The following is a 17,289-nucleotide window of genomic DNA, read 5'->3' as shown; positions in this document are numbered from 1 at the left end:
GATGCCTGATTCCTGGGAATCAAGACATATAATAAGTTTTATGATCTAAAGACTTAGTGGAATAGCAACAAACAAATGGTGTGAAAACACAATTATTTATTATGTAACTGCAATTTTACATAAGTTAGAGACACATCTGTGTAAAACATAATGCTAGAAATGCACATCACATCTATTTGTCATTCAATGCTTTCTTCTAGATATTTATTATAGAAGGGCAAAGAAGGACACCTACTCCTCCTTCATTATAAGAACAAGTAAATGCATTTCCTTAGATAGAAAAATAACTGACCATCTGCTTCTGTAATTATATCAACTACATTAAACAGGAAACAATATCTTTAAAAAACATTATATAAAATAATAAATAGTATATAGTAAAAGTTAATGCTGTAAAATAAACTAATAATAAGGAACAACTAAATGGGACATCATATATTTTAGGAGACTGAATGATTAATAGGATTGTAATATCACAATTGGCAGTTGTCTAGTTACGTCTGTATTTATATTTAGTGTGTAGCAGAAGTTGTTCAGAAAAACAGAAATCTGTAAGAAAAGTCCCTAAATCTTTGGCACTTAACAGCAATTCGGAAGCTTATAGCTCCTACTACCATGATCCTGTGCAGGAACCGACATTTTCAATTTTAGGGTGAGACGAATCTGCCAAAGAAAAGGATGGTCTTAGTTATTTTGTGCATGATTAAGAAGAGGAAAGGATGGTCTGCCACGAACTGCGGCCCTCCGTGGCCAGTCCTCCCCGACATAACGGCCCCAGTGCCAGCCGCTGCCTCAGTTCCCTCCTCGTTGACCTCCACAGTGGCTTGATGGAACACTTTTGACAGAAACAGGTCATTGCTTTCTGACATTTCTAAGAAATTCGCCTGGCCCTTGCTGAAGGCATCCTCCATACCCATGCTCCTCAGAAGGGATTTGAGTTCATAACGCTCTTCGAGCTTGAACTGGGGTATGTATGCCTCCACATCATCTTCAGCCATCGTGTGTTTGCTGATCCACGTATTGAATTTGTCGTAGGTTAGTTCACTTTCCAGCTACAAATCCAAAAATGTAAAAAAAGAAAACAGAAAGTGCTTAGAAAAGAAGGAAAACAACTTATAAGTCTCATGTTAAAAATCAATGACTTTAACGTCATATTGTGGGTGCTAATAAAAATTTAGTAGATGGATAAAAATTTTGCAAGAAAGAAGCATGTGTGACATATGTTTAAGATGTTGAATGAAAGTTTGAGACATGCATATTCAATTCCATATGAAGCAATTCACATATTTCTTGAGAATTTTCGACAGTTTCCTAAGGCATAGACATATTCATCATGAAAGGCAACTTTAGCCCCAGAAGTTCAAAACAATTAAAGCTGGAATGGCTTACCAGCTCCAAGCCAGTTGATGCATCAGTAATGTCATCTGGAAGCAGCAGGAACATGCTGACATCTCCAGCATATGGAAGTTCTAGAATCTGAGTCTTTAGCTCTTTTATGTATCCAATGTTCAAATTTTCATGCAAGTACATCATCTGTACAGGTTTGCGCTGAGTCTAAAATTATTAAAAAGCAAAATGTGAAAGTTGATAACTAAGACATCAAGAGACTTAAAATTAGACTGAAAAGACAATGGGTTCTTCTAAGTAATATTGAAAAAATTCATTTTTAAAAATCAACAAAATAAATTATTTGTATACCTTTACAGTGGCTCTGATCTTATTAGCTTTGCAAGATTATATTTATTATTAATAAGATGCACAATAATAATACTAGAACACTTGTTTTACTATGGGACATATTATGGACCAAGAACTCTGTGAAGTCTCATTGAACCCTTACAACAACCTGTTGAGTTGGATATTATTATTAGACAAGTTTTACAGGTGAAAAAATGGAATTCATGGAAGAAAAATCAAAGCTAATTAGCAATAGAGAAACTTACATTTGAGTCCAGGATTATGTGTTTATAAAGCCCATGTTCTTCCCCGCTACTCATACGGCTACTCAGAAAATTAATGGTGATAACTCAGGAGCTTGAAAGAGTCAATGAACTGTCCAATGTGCATAATTTATAACTAGCAGGTCATGTAGGAGCATGAGTGGTCTCTAATTTTTCTCTCTGTCTGGCTAAGATGCTAAAATATATGTTAAGAAAATCCATCTTGTTATTTCATACCAAATTCACACGGAAAGGATAAAGCCCATTTAATTTCTTCTCAAATGGAGTTTTCCACTTTCCTTTGAAGTAGACAGCATTCACCAGGACCATCTTGGTCTCCTCATCTACAGAACCTTCAGGTAACAAGTTTGGAATTTTGCCTACAGAAAGCATGACATAGGTTTAGGTTTCATGACCAAAAGCTGGAAAGTTATTATGGTTTCTTGAATCTTTTGAGTCACCATCAACCTCAGCATCCACATTTGTCAAACTCTGCAGAACTGTTGATCTTCAGGTTCAAGCTTTTCTCTCAATTTATGTAAAGCATTATTAAAAGAGACCAAATGTCCCAGGTTTGCAAAATCCAAGAGAAAATGAAGAAAGTACATTCAAAATTTAGAATTACTGCTGGGACACTTAGAAAGGAGATTTTAACTTCCTTTTATATTGTTTTCTCAAAGTTTTGGAGTTGTATGAAGTTTTTTAATTCAGAAAGATAGTCTCTTAAGGAAGGTGATAGTGCCTTTCCCCAGTATGGCACTTTTTCCTTCTAGATCTAGTCTGGACAGTCTACGGGACTGATTCTCTCAAATATATTTTTTTTTTTGAAAGTTGTGCTAGACCAACACTAGGTATAGTACCGAAGAAAGAAGTGAGAAAGGAGAATTGCCCTGGACAGGCTGAGACTATTGGAGGAGACGTTCAACATCGATTTGAAACAATGTATGGTAAGTTCTAGAATAGAATTTATCACAGTACTTTGCAAAGTACTATGAGAAGGCACGGAGAGGAGTAAATGGGTGAGCCAGAGAAGATTCTTGGAAATTATAACCTCCCAGTGTGGTAGTTTTTTAAAAATTGGTTAAAGAAATAGTCAATTTATAAATATTTGTTCTGTAATATTTAAACACTTAAGTACATTATTTAGTGAATTCTCAGAACTATGCTATTATGTGGGTATTATTAGTGTCATTTTACAAAAAAGGACACTGCGATGAGAGAGGTTAGCAATCATCCCAAGGTCACAAAGCTGGTAAACTGATCAGGATTTTGTCCCCAGAGTCTACCACCTGCCAGCCTACTGACAGACCGAAGACTCTAATCACAAGGATTGTGTTTATAAAGCCCGTATGTTTACAGTTACTATAGTCTAACCAGCTTTATTCTATCCATTCAGCGTATCCCACGGGCAGTTAGAATTCTTGGTTACTTCTGAAATCTACTTAGGCTCTCTTTAACTGTGTGATGTGTATGACAAAACTAGAATTTGATCATAAACAAAACAGACAGTTCTCTCAAATCATTCTAAAATTTGGTAAAACAATCACCCCAAATATCTAATCGATGCACAGCCATTCAACACAATACTTAAAGAGAAAGGCAATTCATGCTGTTCTCAAAAAGGGAAACTTTCATGTCTCTTGAATTTTGCAATCTGTTTTTACTTTCACTTCTGTTAATCTGCATTTTCCCTGCTTCCTTTGTGTCGATGATGTGTCAATAGTTTAGAACAGTAATTTTGAAATCCATAATAGAAGTGAAGAACTACAGTGGGTCAACAGTTTTCAGCAAAATAAAAATATTTTTAAAATGCCAGTTCATGTGCTTTTTCCATCATGGTAGCTAAGAAGTCAATACACCAAACAATTGCTTGAAATAATGTTTAAACCTAGGAGTTAAGTGAAAGTCATTTTTTTGCACTAAATTAAACTCTTTAAACATCCAGATGACGAATTTCTGAATTTGACTAAGGCTCAAAGAAGCGCGAACTCCAGCTTCACCACTAACTGGTAGCAGGATCTGGGATGAGTTAGTTCGCCCCTCCAGCTTGAACTCCACAGCCTTAAAGTGGTTAAGTTTGGATAAATTATCTCCAAGAACCATTCCAGTCCTAACAGCTCATCAATCCAGGAAAGACCAAAACAATTCTGCCTCCAGAATAATCTCTATTTTTTTTTTCTCCTAGAAATCCCTCTGTACATTGCTATTCACCAATTATTTATTTAAGACCTATCATTCTACCTGGAAATTTGGAAGAAGGAAGGATTTTCATTATCAGCAAAAGACTCTGTTAATTTTGTGGGGACACAGGAGAAGTGTGACATATTGGTCCTACCATCAATTAATTATCATCTAGGTGAGATGGCAAAGCACGTAAAACTAAGACAGTTTATAGAAGTTCAAGGCCGTAGGTGGCAAATGTTGGCGTGAGTCATGAAGCAGACAAAGCCCTAGAGGAGGCGTGAAGAGAGGAGATCAGGACGGGGTTCGGAGACGCCTAGGAAAGGCTAGGGCTCTGGCTGCCACTTACATTAAACTCTAAGGTTGAGAAATGGTAAAAAGTATGGAGGTAGCTGCCAGCAAACTGTGCTTACAAGCACTCAGGAGCCACAATTGTCATGCACAGTCTGTCGGATTATTGAGAACTCAGAAGTCAAGGTAAAGTGAGATCTTCTGGAGACCAGCCGGAGGTGGGCACGCCGCACTCCAGTCCAACCAAACTCCACCCATTTCCCGAAGCCAGGCTGTCCCACCTCTGCAGCCTTGCACACCTTTGCACATCTGTGCACTGTCTGGAACACTCTCCTTGGCACCATGCCCTTTGCCTGATCAGCTGCAGCTCATCCTCCCACTTACAACATGAACATTCCTTAACCCAGGAAGCCTCCTGGCGTCAAGACATTAGAGTCAGGCACCTTCTTTATGTGGCCCCTGCCAGTGCCCTGTACTTCCCCATAAAAGCACTTATCACCACTTTCTAGCAATTGCCAATTTGACAGAATGCCTCCCCTAGACTGCAAGTTCTAGGATGACGGGGTCTGGGTACTGCTTTGTGGACAATTGTTATCTCCCAGTGCCTACCGAGCACATATTACGTGCTAGATAAATTGTCAGTTGACTGAAGGACTGGATTCAATAACAATGCAGGGATGATATACTTAAGTTTGAGAAAATACAAAGTGAAGCAGGACCTTAAAGAATGAAGGACATTCTTGGTAAAATGGTGGTAAAAGTGGTTCAGACAATCAAGGAGAGATGAAACAGGGACCAAAAGCACAACAGACTGCCTCCACGTGGTGAAAGTGAAAAAAGAGTTAAAATAATTTCATGATCTCTCCCTCTTCCATTGTCAAGGGTCTCACTCCAATTATTCAGTAGAGGGTCAAGATTTTTTTCTTTGCTTTTGTCTTCAGTGGACAGAGTCACAGTTATTTCAACCCTAGTATTTCCTCTGTTAGAAAATATCCACCTCCTCTCATGTTCTCTTCTAAGGTAACATCTAAAATTATATTATTTAAGTACTGAACATGTCTTCTCTTAGCATTACTTTCAGTTATTTTTTCTTACCTAAGGTACTACTCAGTTAAACAAGAATAAGGTTACATTAACCAAAATAACTAAGGTTGGATGAATTTTCAGGGAGTAAGGGCTAAGTTCAAGAACACCTTTTCAAAAAATAAATCAAAGTTTCCAAAGTGGAAAGAAGCACATCAAATATTTCTTCGGTTTTACCTTTGGTTTGAGTCTTGACCCACAGATTAATGTTTTTTCTGGCTTCATCTGCACGTTCCAGGAAGTTGATTGCCTGGGGTTCTGTGGAGTAATATTTCTTAGAGAGTTGCACATATTCCTTTAAAGCAAGAAAAATGCCAAAGGTTACATAGAATATATGCTGGGCAAGCCTTCATGTCCTGGTAAATTACAGGCTTCTTGTCAAGACTCGGTGGCCTGAGGTAGAGGAGGGGTGGAGGTGGGCCGGGGGTGCTGAGACAAAACGGTGCAGAGTGTAAGGGCTCCGCACACCCCTCCCCCACACTCTTTGCCCTCCTGAGCTCTGCACTATAGTCGCTCAGTCCAGGGAAGACTGTGGCTCTGGAAATCAGCCGCGTTCCTCCGGACTTACTCTACCTTATGCAAGAGGCACGCTTGCAGCAGGAAGAGGGGCCCACGGATAGGCAGCCTGGATGGGCAGCAGCGGGAAGCCTGGGAGGAATTCCGGCTCTGATGAGTCACGGAGAACAGCCTTGAAAGTGGTCTGACTGCAGGACTGGGGCCCTGCCATTTCAAAACCAGGTTTCACTTACTTCCTTGAATTGTGCGGACTTCTCTCCAAACAGCTTATTGACGCTTTCCAATAAATACTGTCCCGTGGATGCGTTGATGGCAGAGCTGAGGAAGCCGAAGGACGAGTGGATAGTGTCTCTGGCTTGTGCCTTCAACAGAGAGGAGGCCTTACTTTACGTAACACAGGGCACTACACAAGACATTTCTTAAACAATGGTATTTTTTTTCCAGCACAGCAATACAATGCTATGTTAATTTATATTTTTGTTCTGTCACATCAGAGGAAATACCTCTGATGTGGATGTGAGTCATCAAAAAAAAACAAGATAATGTTTTACTTGTTTCAGATTTTGCTGTGCCTATAGATTGGCTTTAACCACGAAGTAGCCAACATCCCGAAGAAAGTGAGGCTCCTCTTAAAGTTTCCTAAACTTCTTGGACTCTAAGGGATTTTTGTTGTATTAAAATGTTCCCTGAGAACTGTCCTTCAAAACGTTTATACAACCTCTACAAGTGTCTCTTTTATAATTAAAGGGTAGTTTGTGCAAAGGAAAATCTGGGTTTTGGAAAGCTGGTAAAGTGAAGGGGAATCACACTCCTCAACCTGAAGTCTGTAAACAAATGACAGACCTGGGGCTCAGTCACCCCCGCAGCAGCCGGGCGAAGAGGACAGCGCCCTGCGGGTGGACTGCCAGCTGTCACAGGAGATGCGGCTGAATCTCCGCACTGAAGGGACCCTCTCCCCTGCCTCTAGCCTGTAACTCCCCGGCAGTGGGAAGCTGAAGCTGTGGGAGACCTCTCCCCATACTGAGATCACCTCACTTTGAGGTCAGTGCTACCGGGTACCTCACGCATGTGGCCCCAGACGCTGTTGCCAACAGCAGCCCAGCTGCGCCCGGCTCCTCCCCCATCGCTGGAGAGTGTCAAGGAAACGGGAAGAAAGAGGCAGTGCTACCTGAGCTAGATGAGAGCTGGGTAGAAATACATAGAGATTGACTGATAATACAGATACAGATAATAGATGGTTGACTGACAGAGATTTATAGATATAAATAATAGGTTATTAAAAGAGATTTATAGATACAGATAATAAATAAATGAATGAATGAATGAATGAACAGATAGATAGATATAGATAGATAGATAGATAGATAGATAGATAGATAGATAGATAGATAGAGATAGATAGATAGATAGATAGATAGATAGATAGATAGATAGATAGATAGATAGATGGGGTAGGGGAGGGATATCTGAGGGTCAGGGGCATCTTGTGAAGTCACTGGGCCGGGCCTCCTCCATTCCTCAACTATTTGTCACTCCTTACCCTCTCCCCTCTGGAAATCTGCACCCACGAATGTGTTTTCCGGGAATCACCACCATGATGTGAAGGTAAGTCACACACCCCCGACTCACAGCAGTGGGGGGGGGGGGGTAGGATTCAGAAACAGCCATGGCCTGGAAGTCGTGAGGTCTGGACTCTAGCTGGTACTACCCTCCCTTGCCAGTGTGGCAGTTGGGGAGTCCCCCCATGACCCGCGTGATGATAGGGGAGCCCCCCTCACCAGTATGGCTATAGGGGAGACCCCCCCCTTGCCAGTGCGGTGGTAGGGGATTTCCCTAAGGCCTCTGGGTCTTAGTTTCTGAGCTTGGTGGAGATTGGACTAGTTTTTTTCCTGTTTAGCACTATAACTCTAAGACAAAAAGAGTCAAGAAATAAGAAACAAAAGAAATACAAATGATTCCGATACCTGCAAAATGGCCTCCGGATAAGGGCCCTTCTGCATCTGCTGCATAATTTTACAACCAATAATGTTCTCTGGGGTCACCGGGGCAACTTCATGGACTCCAACTTTGTTAAATTGAAGCACCTACAATTGGAATTAGAGAAAAGGGGAACATTTTCCTGATGAATTATTTCACTTTTAAGCCAACGCTATCAGGTACTTCTTAATGGTCCATGTTTAGTCCCCTACCCTTCTGTATGGGGAGGAAGCATAGATACTCTGTATACATAATATGTAATTCATAATGTAACATGTAAATGCTGGTCAACCAAAATATCTCTCACAGGCAGCAGCATGAGTTATTTTATACTAATCCATGCACTGGTCATTTTGACAACAATTTGTCACTCTGAGATGATTAATAACCTCTTCACTAAGTTATCTAAATTATCATCCAACTCATAAATTGCCTTGAAAAAATTGCCTGCAAAAATCTAGCTAAGGAAAGAGGGGGTTGTCCGGACAGGTGGTGAATTTCTGGGCTGGGAGGAGGTGCCAGGTTTGCAGGATCTTTCTCTGTTCTTCAAAGCGTAGTTTAACCTCCTTCCTAATCCTCTCTGAAAAGTAGTCCTACCCTGCACCACAAAAGGGAAGAATAGTCCCTCAGGATTTCCTCCCTTCTAAGGAAACTGGCCCTCGATCAGCAGTCTCCCGGCCAACACTGAGCCTTCCTGACTCACTGCAAAGCCTTCCTGGGTCATTCCTGCTTCTGTGGTGGGGGAGGTGACTCTGGGCCATGTTGAGGCCACGGAGGAACTAGGGAGGCACGCACGTACCGCAGAGAAGCAGCTTAGCCTGGCGGGTCTGGGCCCCATCCTGGACAGTAGAGCCGGGAAGATCCCCCACCGCACAGAGACGTGTGCTGGGGGTGTTTATTCCTTCTATCCATTCCTCTTTCTACCACCTTTACCAGCTACACCAGGTCCCAACTGTGTCTTCTTCTTTCCTGATTTCATTATTTGTAAAAATGAGCATGGTAGTTACAGCTTCCACCTCACAGGATTTTGTATTATGTGGGTAAAAATCATAAACCATTCTCAAAAAGGTGCCCGGCTAAGGCACTAGTAAGCATTAGCTGTTGTTAACAACTACTGCTAAGAGGAGGTTTACATCTTATCCCCGATCTTCACAACCTGCAGGTTACACATTTTTCACTCTCATTTTACAGATGAGAAAACTGAGGCTGGGAGACTTTTGATGCCTTTACTTGCACACCCAGTGAACAGTGGCAAAGCCACCGCTCAGACTGGGGTGGGTCTGTCCCCAATGTCTGTGCTTCCTCCTCCAAGCCAAAGATTGGCTTCTCTGTATTTTTCAGAATCAACCAAATTTGCCTTGGAATGTTAAAATCTGTACAGTCAGCAGAGTTCTACGAAGACTATATAAAATCTTTGGAGAGTTTCACAGGCTTGAAGCACTTTGCAGATACAGAAAAACTACATTGCACCCAGAGTGAGCCATGAGTTACTTTTCCTTTGGTATGAAAATCAATTTTTTAATTTTAACAACCTAGAGTACTTCGTTTAGCATTTGCCCTCAAAATATAGTGCTTCCTATCCCTTTACATTTGAAAAATTAAGTTTTCTAAAGTTTTCAACACAGGTCACAGTCTTTGTTTTTTCAAGGTGAAAAAAATAAAAGGGAAGAAGTGTTGCAAAAGTTGAGCAATTGAGTTTCGCTGTAAGACCTGATGTTTAAACTGCCACAAACACAGGGCGTGATACATGCACCCCATTTCCTCCTGCCAACAGTGCGATTGGTCAACACTGTCCTTTGAGCTACTTCACACAAGGCCCATCTTAAATGGGTCACCGTGTACCTGGGAAGGATGTATATATACATGGTCAGACAGAGTTCTCGTGGGAAACCGGGGAGCAGCCAAGGGCATTTTGGTGTGACTGGGAACATAATACAGGTTTGTGAGAAACCAGAGCCTGTACTCAAAGCATTCGATTTTAATGTTTGTGTATATGTGAATGTGAAAGAATTTTAATTACATGATGACCTCATCCTGGGTCACTAACCTAGGACACAACAAGATCGTGTGATTTTAAATGTGCCGAATTCGTTCCCTGGGACATTACAGCACGCAGGTGAAGTTCACTGTTTCAGAGCCCAGATGCAGTGAAAATCCCTGACTGAGCTTGTACCCATTCCTTGGTCACTGTACCAAGGAAGGAAACCAGCGACCTTGACAGAACACCTCACAATGCTGCCCCCTCACCCCCACCTTGTCCACCTTGATTTTGAAGACCGGCCATCATACCAGTCCCCTTTCTGCTGACATGATCTCTCAGGGTTGATAACACGGCTGAGGCCCCTCTGAAGTCACATTGCCCTCATGCATCAGTGAGAGGGTGTGACCCCAGCTATCTTCAAACCATTAGGAGGAATCCTTTGCATGAATGGGGAAAACTGCACCACTGTGGCAGAGGAAACCTTAGGAGCGCCTGGAAGAGCTGCTTCATTCATACCACCAGTCTCGCTATCCGTAAAGTGACACTGGACTTAAAACCAAAAGAGATAAAGCATGCAAAATACTTGGAAAGGTTCAAACATTGTATCATTAAAATGCAAGATACTGGCACTGTCCAGCTTTGTAAGATAAGAAACCCTTCTGCTCTCTACAGTTGCTGGTTCCCAGGATTTGGCTGTTTTATAGATTTGATTTATAGAACTCCTGTTGCCACGGCCTGTGATGATTGCTGACCTTGTTACAGCCAAGGTGTCTCAAGCATAAAAATCAGAGCAATTCTACATTTCGGGAACCATTCGGTCTGGATTTGGAGCATCCCCAGAAGCTTACCTCGGCCATCTGGGCTGCAGTGTTGCCCCTGGCCCCCAGGTAGACCATGGCCATAGTGGATGAGATGCTCCACGGAGAAAAGAAGAGATTCTGCGTGGTGCTTATGTTTGCCAGATGCCTGAAGAAATTGAGGGCAAAGATAGTGTTGGCCACATAAAGTTCTTCCATTGTTTCAGTCTAGAAAAAAACAAAGAAAAAACAGCTCTGAAAAATGACTCAGCCTTTTCGGTGACATGGGTGAGCAGACATCCTGCTGCCAAGCAGGGCTCCCTCTGTGTCTCCTTCATGGATCGGCATGGCGTAGGCCAGGGACAGCATCGTGGCCACGCGACCTGTGCAGCCCACACTTAGCGTAATGCTCTGCCGTCATCCTCCTGAAATTCTTCCTAATTTTAAACAAGGGGCTCTGCATGTTCCTTTTGCACTGGACCCCGCAGATAGGGTAGCCGATCCTGAGATACAGTGAACAGTTATATACAGGTAGACACTCCACAAAAACAACAGCAATAAATAACACTTATTGAATTCTTACTGTATAAGAGATGCTGCTCTAAGCATTTTACCTGTACTGACCAGGTACTGAAACCTTTTGAGGAAGGCATTGCTATTCCTGTTCTACAATAGAAGAAACCACTGAGAGATAGGATCAGAAAAGGGACCAGTGTCACCTGACTGTCTGGGACAGGACTAAGAATTGAAGCCAGGTGGGTGGCCTCCAGAGTCGTGCCTTCAACTCTATGCTGCACGTGCAAATGCACACGACACACACAGGTAAACATACACGTATTCAAATGGATGCCACAGGCATGCATATTCTTGCTGACCCCAGTTGAGACGGTCAATCTTCTTTCAAATTCCCTGCTTTGAGAAGTGGCTCAGACTCACTGTCTCAGGGGTGCTGTCTTCACCCAACCTCTACCTCCAGTACCAATACACATACACACAGCCTGGCTACAAAACAGCTGTTTCCGCTGAGGAGAGCAGTACGGCAGTGCTGGAAGAGCCCCGTATCCTGCCACCCCAGCAGGGAATCAGTCCCAGGCAGCACTACAGGGATCATCCCGGGTATGTGAAACCCACGGCCCCATCAGCTGCCTGAAGATAAATGAAGGACATGGCTTCCCTGAGCTAAGGCTGAGTGCAGCGGAATGCCTGGACACACCCGAGCTGGGTGGGTATCTGGTGGTAATGGCCAGTGATCAGCTTTCTGACTGTGTATTATGCTTTCACCGTGCTTGAAACACACCCTTAGTTACCAGAATATATAAACATCTCAAATGACACTGACGCTCATCATCTCACTGGAAACCTTCCTGTGATGGGGGGTGTCTCAGAGCTGGCGGGCAGGAGGTGACCCCAGTGTAGGCCAGTCCTGCTACCATCACTTCCTCTCTGATCCATGGACGTCTTGAACTTAACTCATGAACATTTCTTTTTGAGAAAGTGATTACAAATTGTATCAACATTTCTCTTTTGAAATGCCACCCAACAGTATTTTATCAAGACAAAATAGTAAGTTCAGTAAAACTTGTCCCTGAAACTCTTACCACTTCTTCTCACTTAATCTTCACAGATTCTATATGAGGTAGATACTATAGTCATTATGTTGCAGGTTATATCCTGATGCTCAGAGAGGTTAAGTAACTTGTATAGGGTCACAGAACTCATATGGAATGGTGCAGTGACTTTAGCCTAGGTCTGCTTCAGAAAACCACTCTGTCCAAAGTCCTGCACTATCTCACCTGCTGATGCTTAACTCCATATTATGTTAAGAGTTTAGGCAAGTTGCTCTTTTGAGAAATGCTAGAAAGAGGAAATAAAAAGAGGAAGGTAGCAAGTCTGTAATACTCCTAGAAGGCTGATTAAATTTTTAAAAGTCACTGTTTTTTTTCTCTTGCTTTAACATCAATAGTAGATTAACTAGAATGGCTCAGAAATTTGTTTCCTTTCCTGACTACTGATTTAAAATTGTCTTTATAATTAGTCTTACTCTGTAGATTTTTTTTGTAAGTTATCTCAACGTTTTGAAAACAAACCGAGAATTGATAGCATAAATAAAATGTTTCTCTACTCCCACATGAAAATAAAAGAGATCAGAGCTATAAAAGTAAGCGTATGCTTCTCATATACTTAATTCTTTACAATAATGTATATAGTGGTCAGTTTCACACTAATAAAATTTAACTGTCAATACAAATTGTCAGAGAGGACTTTTAAGCTAAATTAGGATTTCAGGTGATTTTATAAAGAAAAAAAAGTACCAGAGGAAAGTATTAAATTGTCCCAGATGCATTTCCTTCTTCTAAAAAAAGTCTTAATTTATTTTTAAAATAAGGTGCCATTAACTGTATTTAACATAAAATAATATATGATGTCTATATTGCACAAGTAGTTTCAAAGCCTAGACTGAATCTTGGCTTTCTGATTCCAGTTCCACTGCTTTTCTACAAATCTTTCAAATGAGATTCGAGAAGTTTGTAGTTTTAGAAATCTGTAAGGCAGACATACAGTGTTACCTGACTCTCAGATAGCTCCATGCCTTATATTTGGGTGGGAATCTGCCTAGGACAATGTATAATTGAAGTCACAGAGTGACATCACAGAGCATAATATCCCAGAACAGGTAACACCTGGCATGAATTTAGTAACACTATAATAAGTTATAGACCTTCATTAGCTTTCAAATGCGATGCTTCTAATTAAAGTTTAATATTATCACTGGGAAAAATGGAAGGAAACCATACATGGGACTAGGCTCCGTGATTTCTGTATCACTTCTTGCAACACAAGTTGGCACATGTGGCACAGAAAGTTGGCACAGGGGACAAAGGACTCGGGAGGTGCTGCCAGGCACTGGCCACAGTCTCTCTTCTCACTGGCACCGGATGTGAGATTTGAGTTTTCTATGGCATTTAAAACAGTTTTTTTTTTGTGAATACACAGTGCAAATATTTTTAAACTGACTACAAAAATCAATGAGAACAAAGAGAAAGCAGTAACTTCAAGGAAACTTCCCATCTGAAGTTGTATTTTCCCTCCCCAAAATTAAAAGCTCTTTCTGCTATATGATGACTTACATAATGGACAATCATTTCTTCATGGAAAATTAAGTTATTTATTGAACTATTACTTCAGTCAGTCCAACAACCACTCTGGCTAATTTTTCTCATTTGCTATATTGACTGATCATTGGCCAGTAAATATTCAATAAAGTCAATAAATATATTCTGGTATTAAACTAAACTAACTCAAGTTGCTACTCAATTTCTGAAATTTCTGATTGTTTTAGATGAAATAGAGTTCATCTTTTAATTTTTATTATATTGATATACAATTTACAGATTACTTTCAAGTACTTAAATTAACATTTTCATTGATCCAGCTATTTCCATCAAATTCACTGCCAAAACACTACTTACTCAACAATATGCATAGTCTAACCTGTTCCATAAAATTGACATCACAACATGAATGTACAGTGTGGTTTGGTTAATGTTACATAGGCATTTTCTTGCTTCTGAGATTCAAAATTAAGTCTCAGTATATAAATTGAATGCAAAACTTGAACTAAAATATTTTTAGTTAAACAAATCCCTAAGTAAGAAAACACCACTAAAATTTTACCCATCTTCTAAAAACATTCCACATTTTAATTTTCATTATATTACTAACACCAGCATGAAGGAAGAGAAAACAAAATCAAACCTCCTTTCATACAGACAGCCATGCAGGACGCTGACATACCTTGTGATTCTCTGAGGTGCAGTATGACAGGACACAGTCCTCTGAGAGTTGTTAGGGATCAGACATGGCAGTGACTGGTTTTATAAAGCTCTGCTCCTCCCACAAAGCTTTTTTTTTCCTCTCTCCTTCTAATCTATATCCTTTGAGTGATTCAACATTTTACTCACAAAGACATCACTTAGAAGAAAAACAATAAGAAATTTGGTGGGGGATGACCTCATCCAGAAACTTTGGAATTTGGCAATATCTGCACATGCCTGCTAAAATTAGCAAAAGCCTGTCAGCCCTGTTTTCAAGGGTCCCCTCTATTCCTGTGCTCAGAGATAGCACCAAATTGTATCCACTAGGATGGCCTTTAAGTTCACAAACTTAAAGACAGTGGAATCCTTTCTTTTGAGTCTAGGGGGCCCCAAGCAACCCATTGAGCATGGGAAGGAAAAGAAAGCCATTAGTTTTCCTTCTTTACACTTCCTTAGAAATTCTTTATTTTAACCTCTTACATTTTCTCAAGCTCTGATTTCCTAAATAATTCTGGGTCCCTCCCTAATCTGGCTTGAGTCACAGCCAAAGTATTTTGCATGTGCCCTTGTTAGAACAACAGAGCTTATCATTTATGAGAAGAAAAAAAAACAGTGAAAATCCACTGTGTAGTTCAATTTTTAAATTCTGAGTAAATCCAAAGGGTTGATTGGAAATAATAATGTGGAAAACTTGATTAAGAAAATCACAGGATTTTTACATACAATCAAAGGAATTTACAGTACAAAAACTGATAAAAGATCTGCATTATGAAATATAATTTGAATCTGAAAATTTTGTATTGATATTTATGCAATTTTTTTATATTGTTTACACTGTTAGAACATACTGCAAAGTGCAATGCATTGTGAAGGTGGCTTCTCTTTGCTTTAGCATGGAAGGCCTCGCCAAGGGACCAGGGATGAAGAGAGCTGACTGCACCGTGAGCCTTCTCAGCTGGTGTGGCAAGCTCCGTGTCTGTGCTTAAAGAGCTGGACTGACCATCCGGAGAGTCAGTGGAACCCAGGTCACAGGTTCGAGCCTGTGTGAGCTTCTTAGCTTGGCTGTGGTCCACAAGGCCAGATTCATCCTTATCTATTCTTGCTAATGTGAATCTCTGGTCAAAAGGAATAGGTGACTTAACCCCAAAACACTTGGTCTTATTAGAAGTGCAGTGGGACAGATGTGATCTTCAGAATCTGTGTCTGTCAGTCCAAAGCCAAATTATTTGATTTTTTAATTGCTGGATGATCTCACGTTGCATAAAGAAGAGCTGGAATTCCCATCCCAACAGTGATCTCTCAACTCCTAAGTTCCTGCACGGAGCCAAGGGAAACTTTTAGGCAGCCAGTGACCCTTTTCTAACTTTACATTCCCTCCGTGCTCTGCCCGGTCTGTGCCTCTGTGAGTGCTGAGCAGCAGCCTTGGGTTGGGGGTCTAGGTCTCTGTCCCTTTTCAGCCTCAGTCCCCCTGGATCCCCTCTGGCAATGCATATGTGATCAGTGGGTTCAGCTGTTCTTTACCCACACCCGGGCAAATCGACAGGCTGCCGAGTCTATAGTGAATGTGCCTGCAACCCTAGCCACCCTTTGCTTTGCTCACTTTTGGGCTTTGCCATTTCCACTTCATTGCTTTCATCCACGTCATTCGTCTCATCATGGAGTCCATGCTTCCTTCTCCCCTCTGATCCAGATCTGTGAGGTACAACCCACACCCCCCGAGCTTCCAGGAAACAGAGTGACTTCTACAACCCTCCGTGAACTCCTGCTACATAGAACGGCATCTCTTACAGCTAAGCCTGCAATATAATAATGCACTACTCATGATAACTAATCTAGTGTATTCCAGATGTTCCATCTGAGTTGGCCTTCTGTGTAGCTGGATTATGTCCTTGGTTCCTCTTTAGCAGCAAGAACAGTGCTGAGAGCATCAAGTGGGTACTTAGAAAACGTTTTTTGACGAATTGAGTAAAATCATCAAATTCTCGAGAAAGGCTCTGTAGTATGGTGAACAAAGGTGTGGATTCAGAGAGACCCAGAAAGGTCTGGTTTGAATCTTCTTTCTGCCACTTACTAGTGGTTAAATCTTACACAGATTTATCAACCTCTCTGAGCTTTAATTCTCTAATAACGTTATATGGCTGGTACAATGCTACATTGCCTACGCAGAAGCAATCTCCGTTTGCTATCCTTCTTCTTGATTATGTTTAGATATTGTTAAGAGATTTCTTGCTTTTTGGGGACAGAGAGTGTAGTTACTGGTCTAGGAGGTGGCTGTATAACTCAGTTTTGGTCAGTGTGCTAGAAGTCCACTGAGTAGTGTTTGGGGAAATGTTTCCTTCCTGATAAAAGGGAGACATGCAAAGAGAACCTCCCTATCTACTCCATCCCCTCCTACCCAACCTCGAGAATGGTAGCATGCGGATGTGATGGCAGGAAGTACTACAGCCATAACGCAACCAGAGGGAGGCTAAGAGATTTGCAGAGACGCCAAACCAGAGCCCTGACATCAGAGGGCTCCTATGTCAATGCTGGAAACCAGCCACCTTCAGTTTTTGCTCTTGTTGTAACTGTTACATAAGATAATAAATAATAATCTGTATTAGTTAAGCATTGTTAGACACGTTGAGCCTGCTGTCATTTGCAGCCAAAAGCGCCCCTAAATGACACAGACTTTTGTGAAGAATAGATGAGATGTCTGTCAAATACTT

At 41.2% G+C, this 17,289-nt stretch overlaps 1 protein-coding gene across 1 annotated transcript; it reads right to left on the bottom strand.

Annotated features, from left to right (window-relative positions):
• Positions 1 to 76: 76 nt before the first annotated feature.
• Positions 77 to 14,711, bottom strand: SERPINB2 (serpin family B member 2). Its single transcript, XM_017643345.3, has 8 exons — positions 14,562 to 14,711; positions 10,818 to 10,994; positions 7,976 to 8,095; positions 6,245 to 6,373; positions 5,673 to 5,790; positions 2,178 to 2,320; positions 1,390 to 1,554; positions 77 to 1,052 (listed from the first exon to the last, which is right to left on the bottom strand). Exons 2-8 carry the CDS (start codon positions 10,983 to 10,985, stop codon positions 648 to 650), a joined length of 1,248 nt encoding a protein of 415 aa, XP_017498834.2. The 5' UTR covers positions 10,986 to 10,994; positions 14,562 to 14,711; the 3' UTR covers positions 77 to 647.
• Positions 14,712 to 17,289: the final 2,578 nt, after the last annotated feature.

Source organism: Manis javanica, chromosome 9, assembly GCF_040802235.1.
Source record: "Manis javanica isolate MJ-LG chromosome 9, MJ_LKY, whole genome shotgun sequence".
Classification (NCBI taxonomy): domain Eukaryota; kingdom Metazoa; phylum Chordata; class Mammalia; order Pholidota; family Manidae; genus Manis; species Manis javanica.
This window is presented reverse-complemented; position numbering and strand designations above follow the sequence as displayed.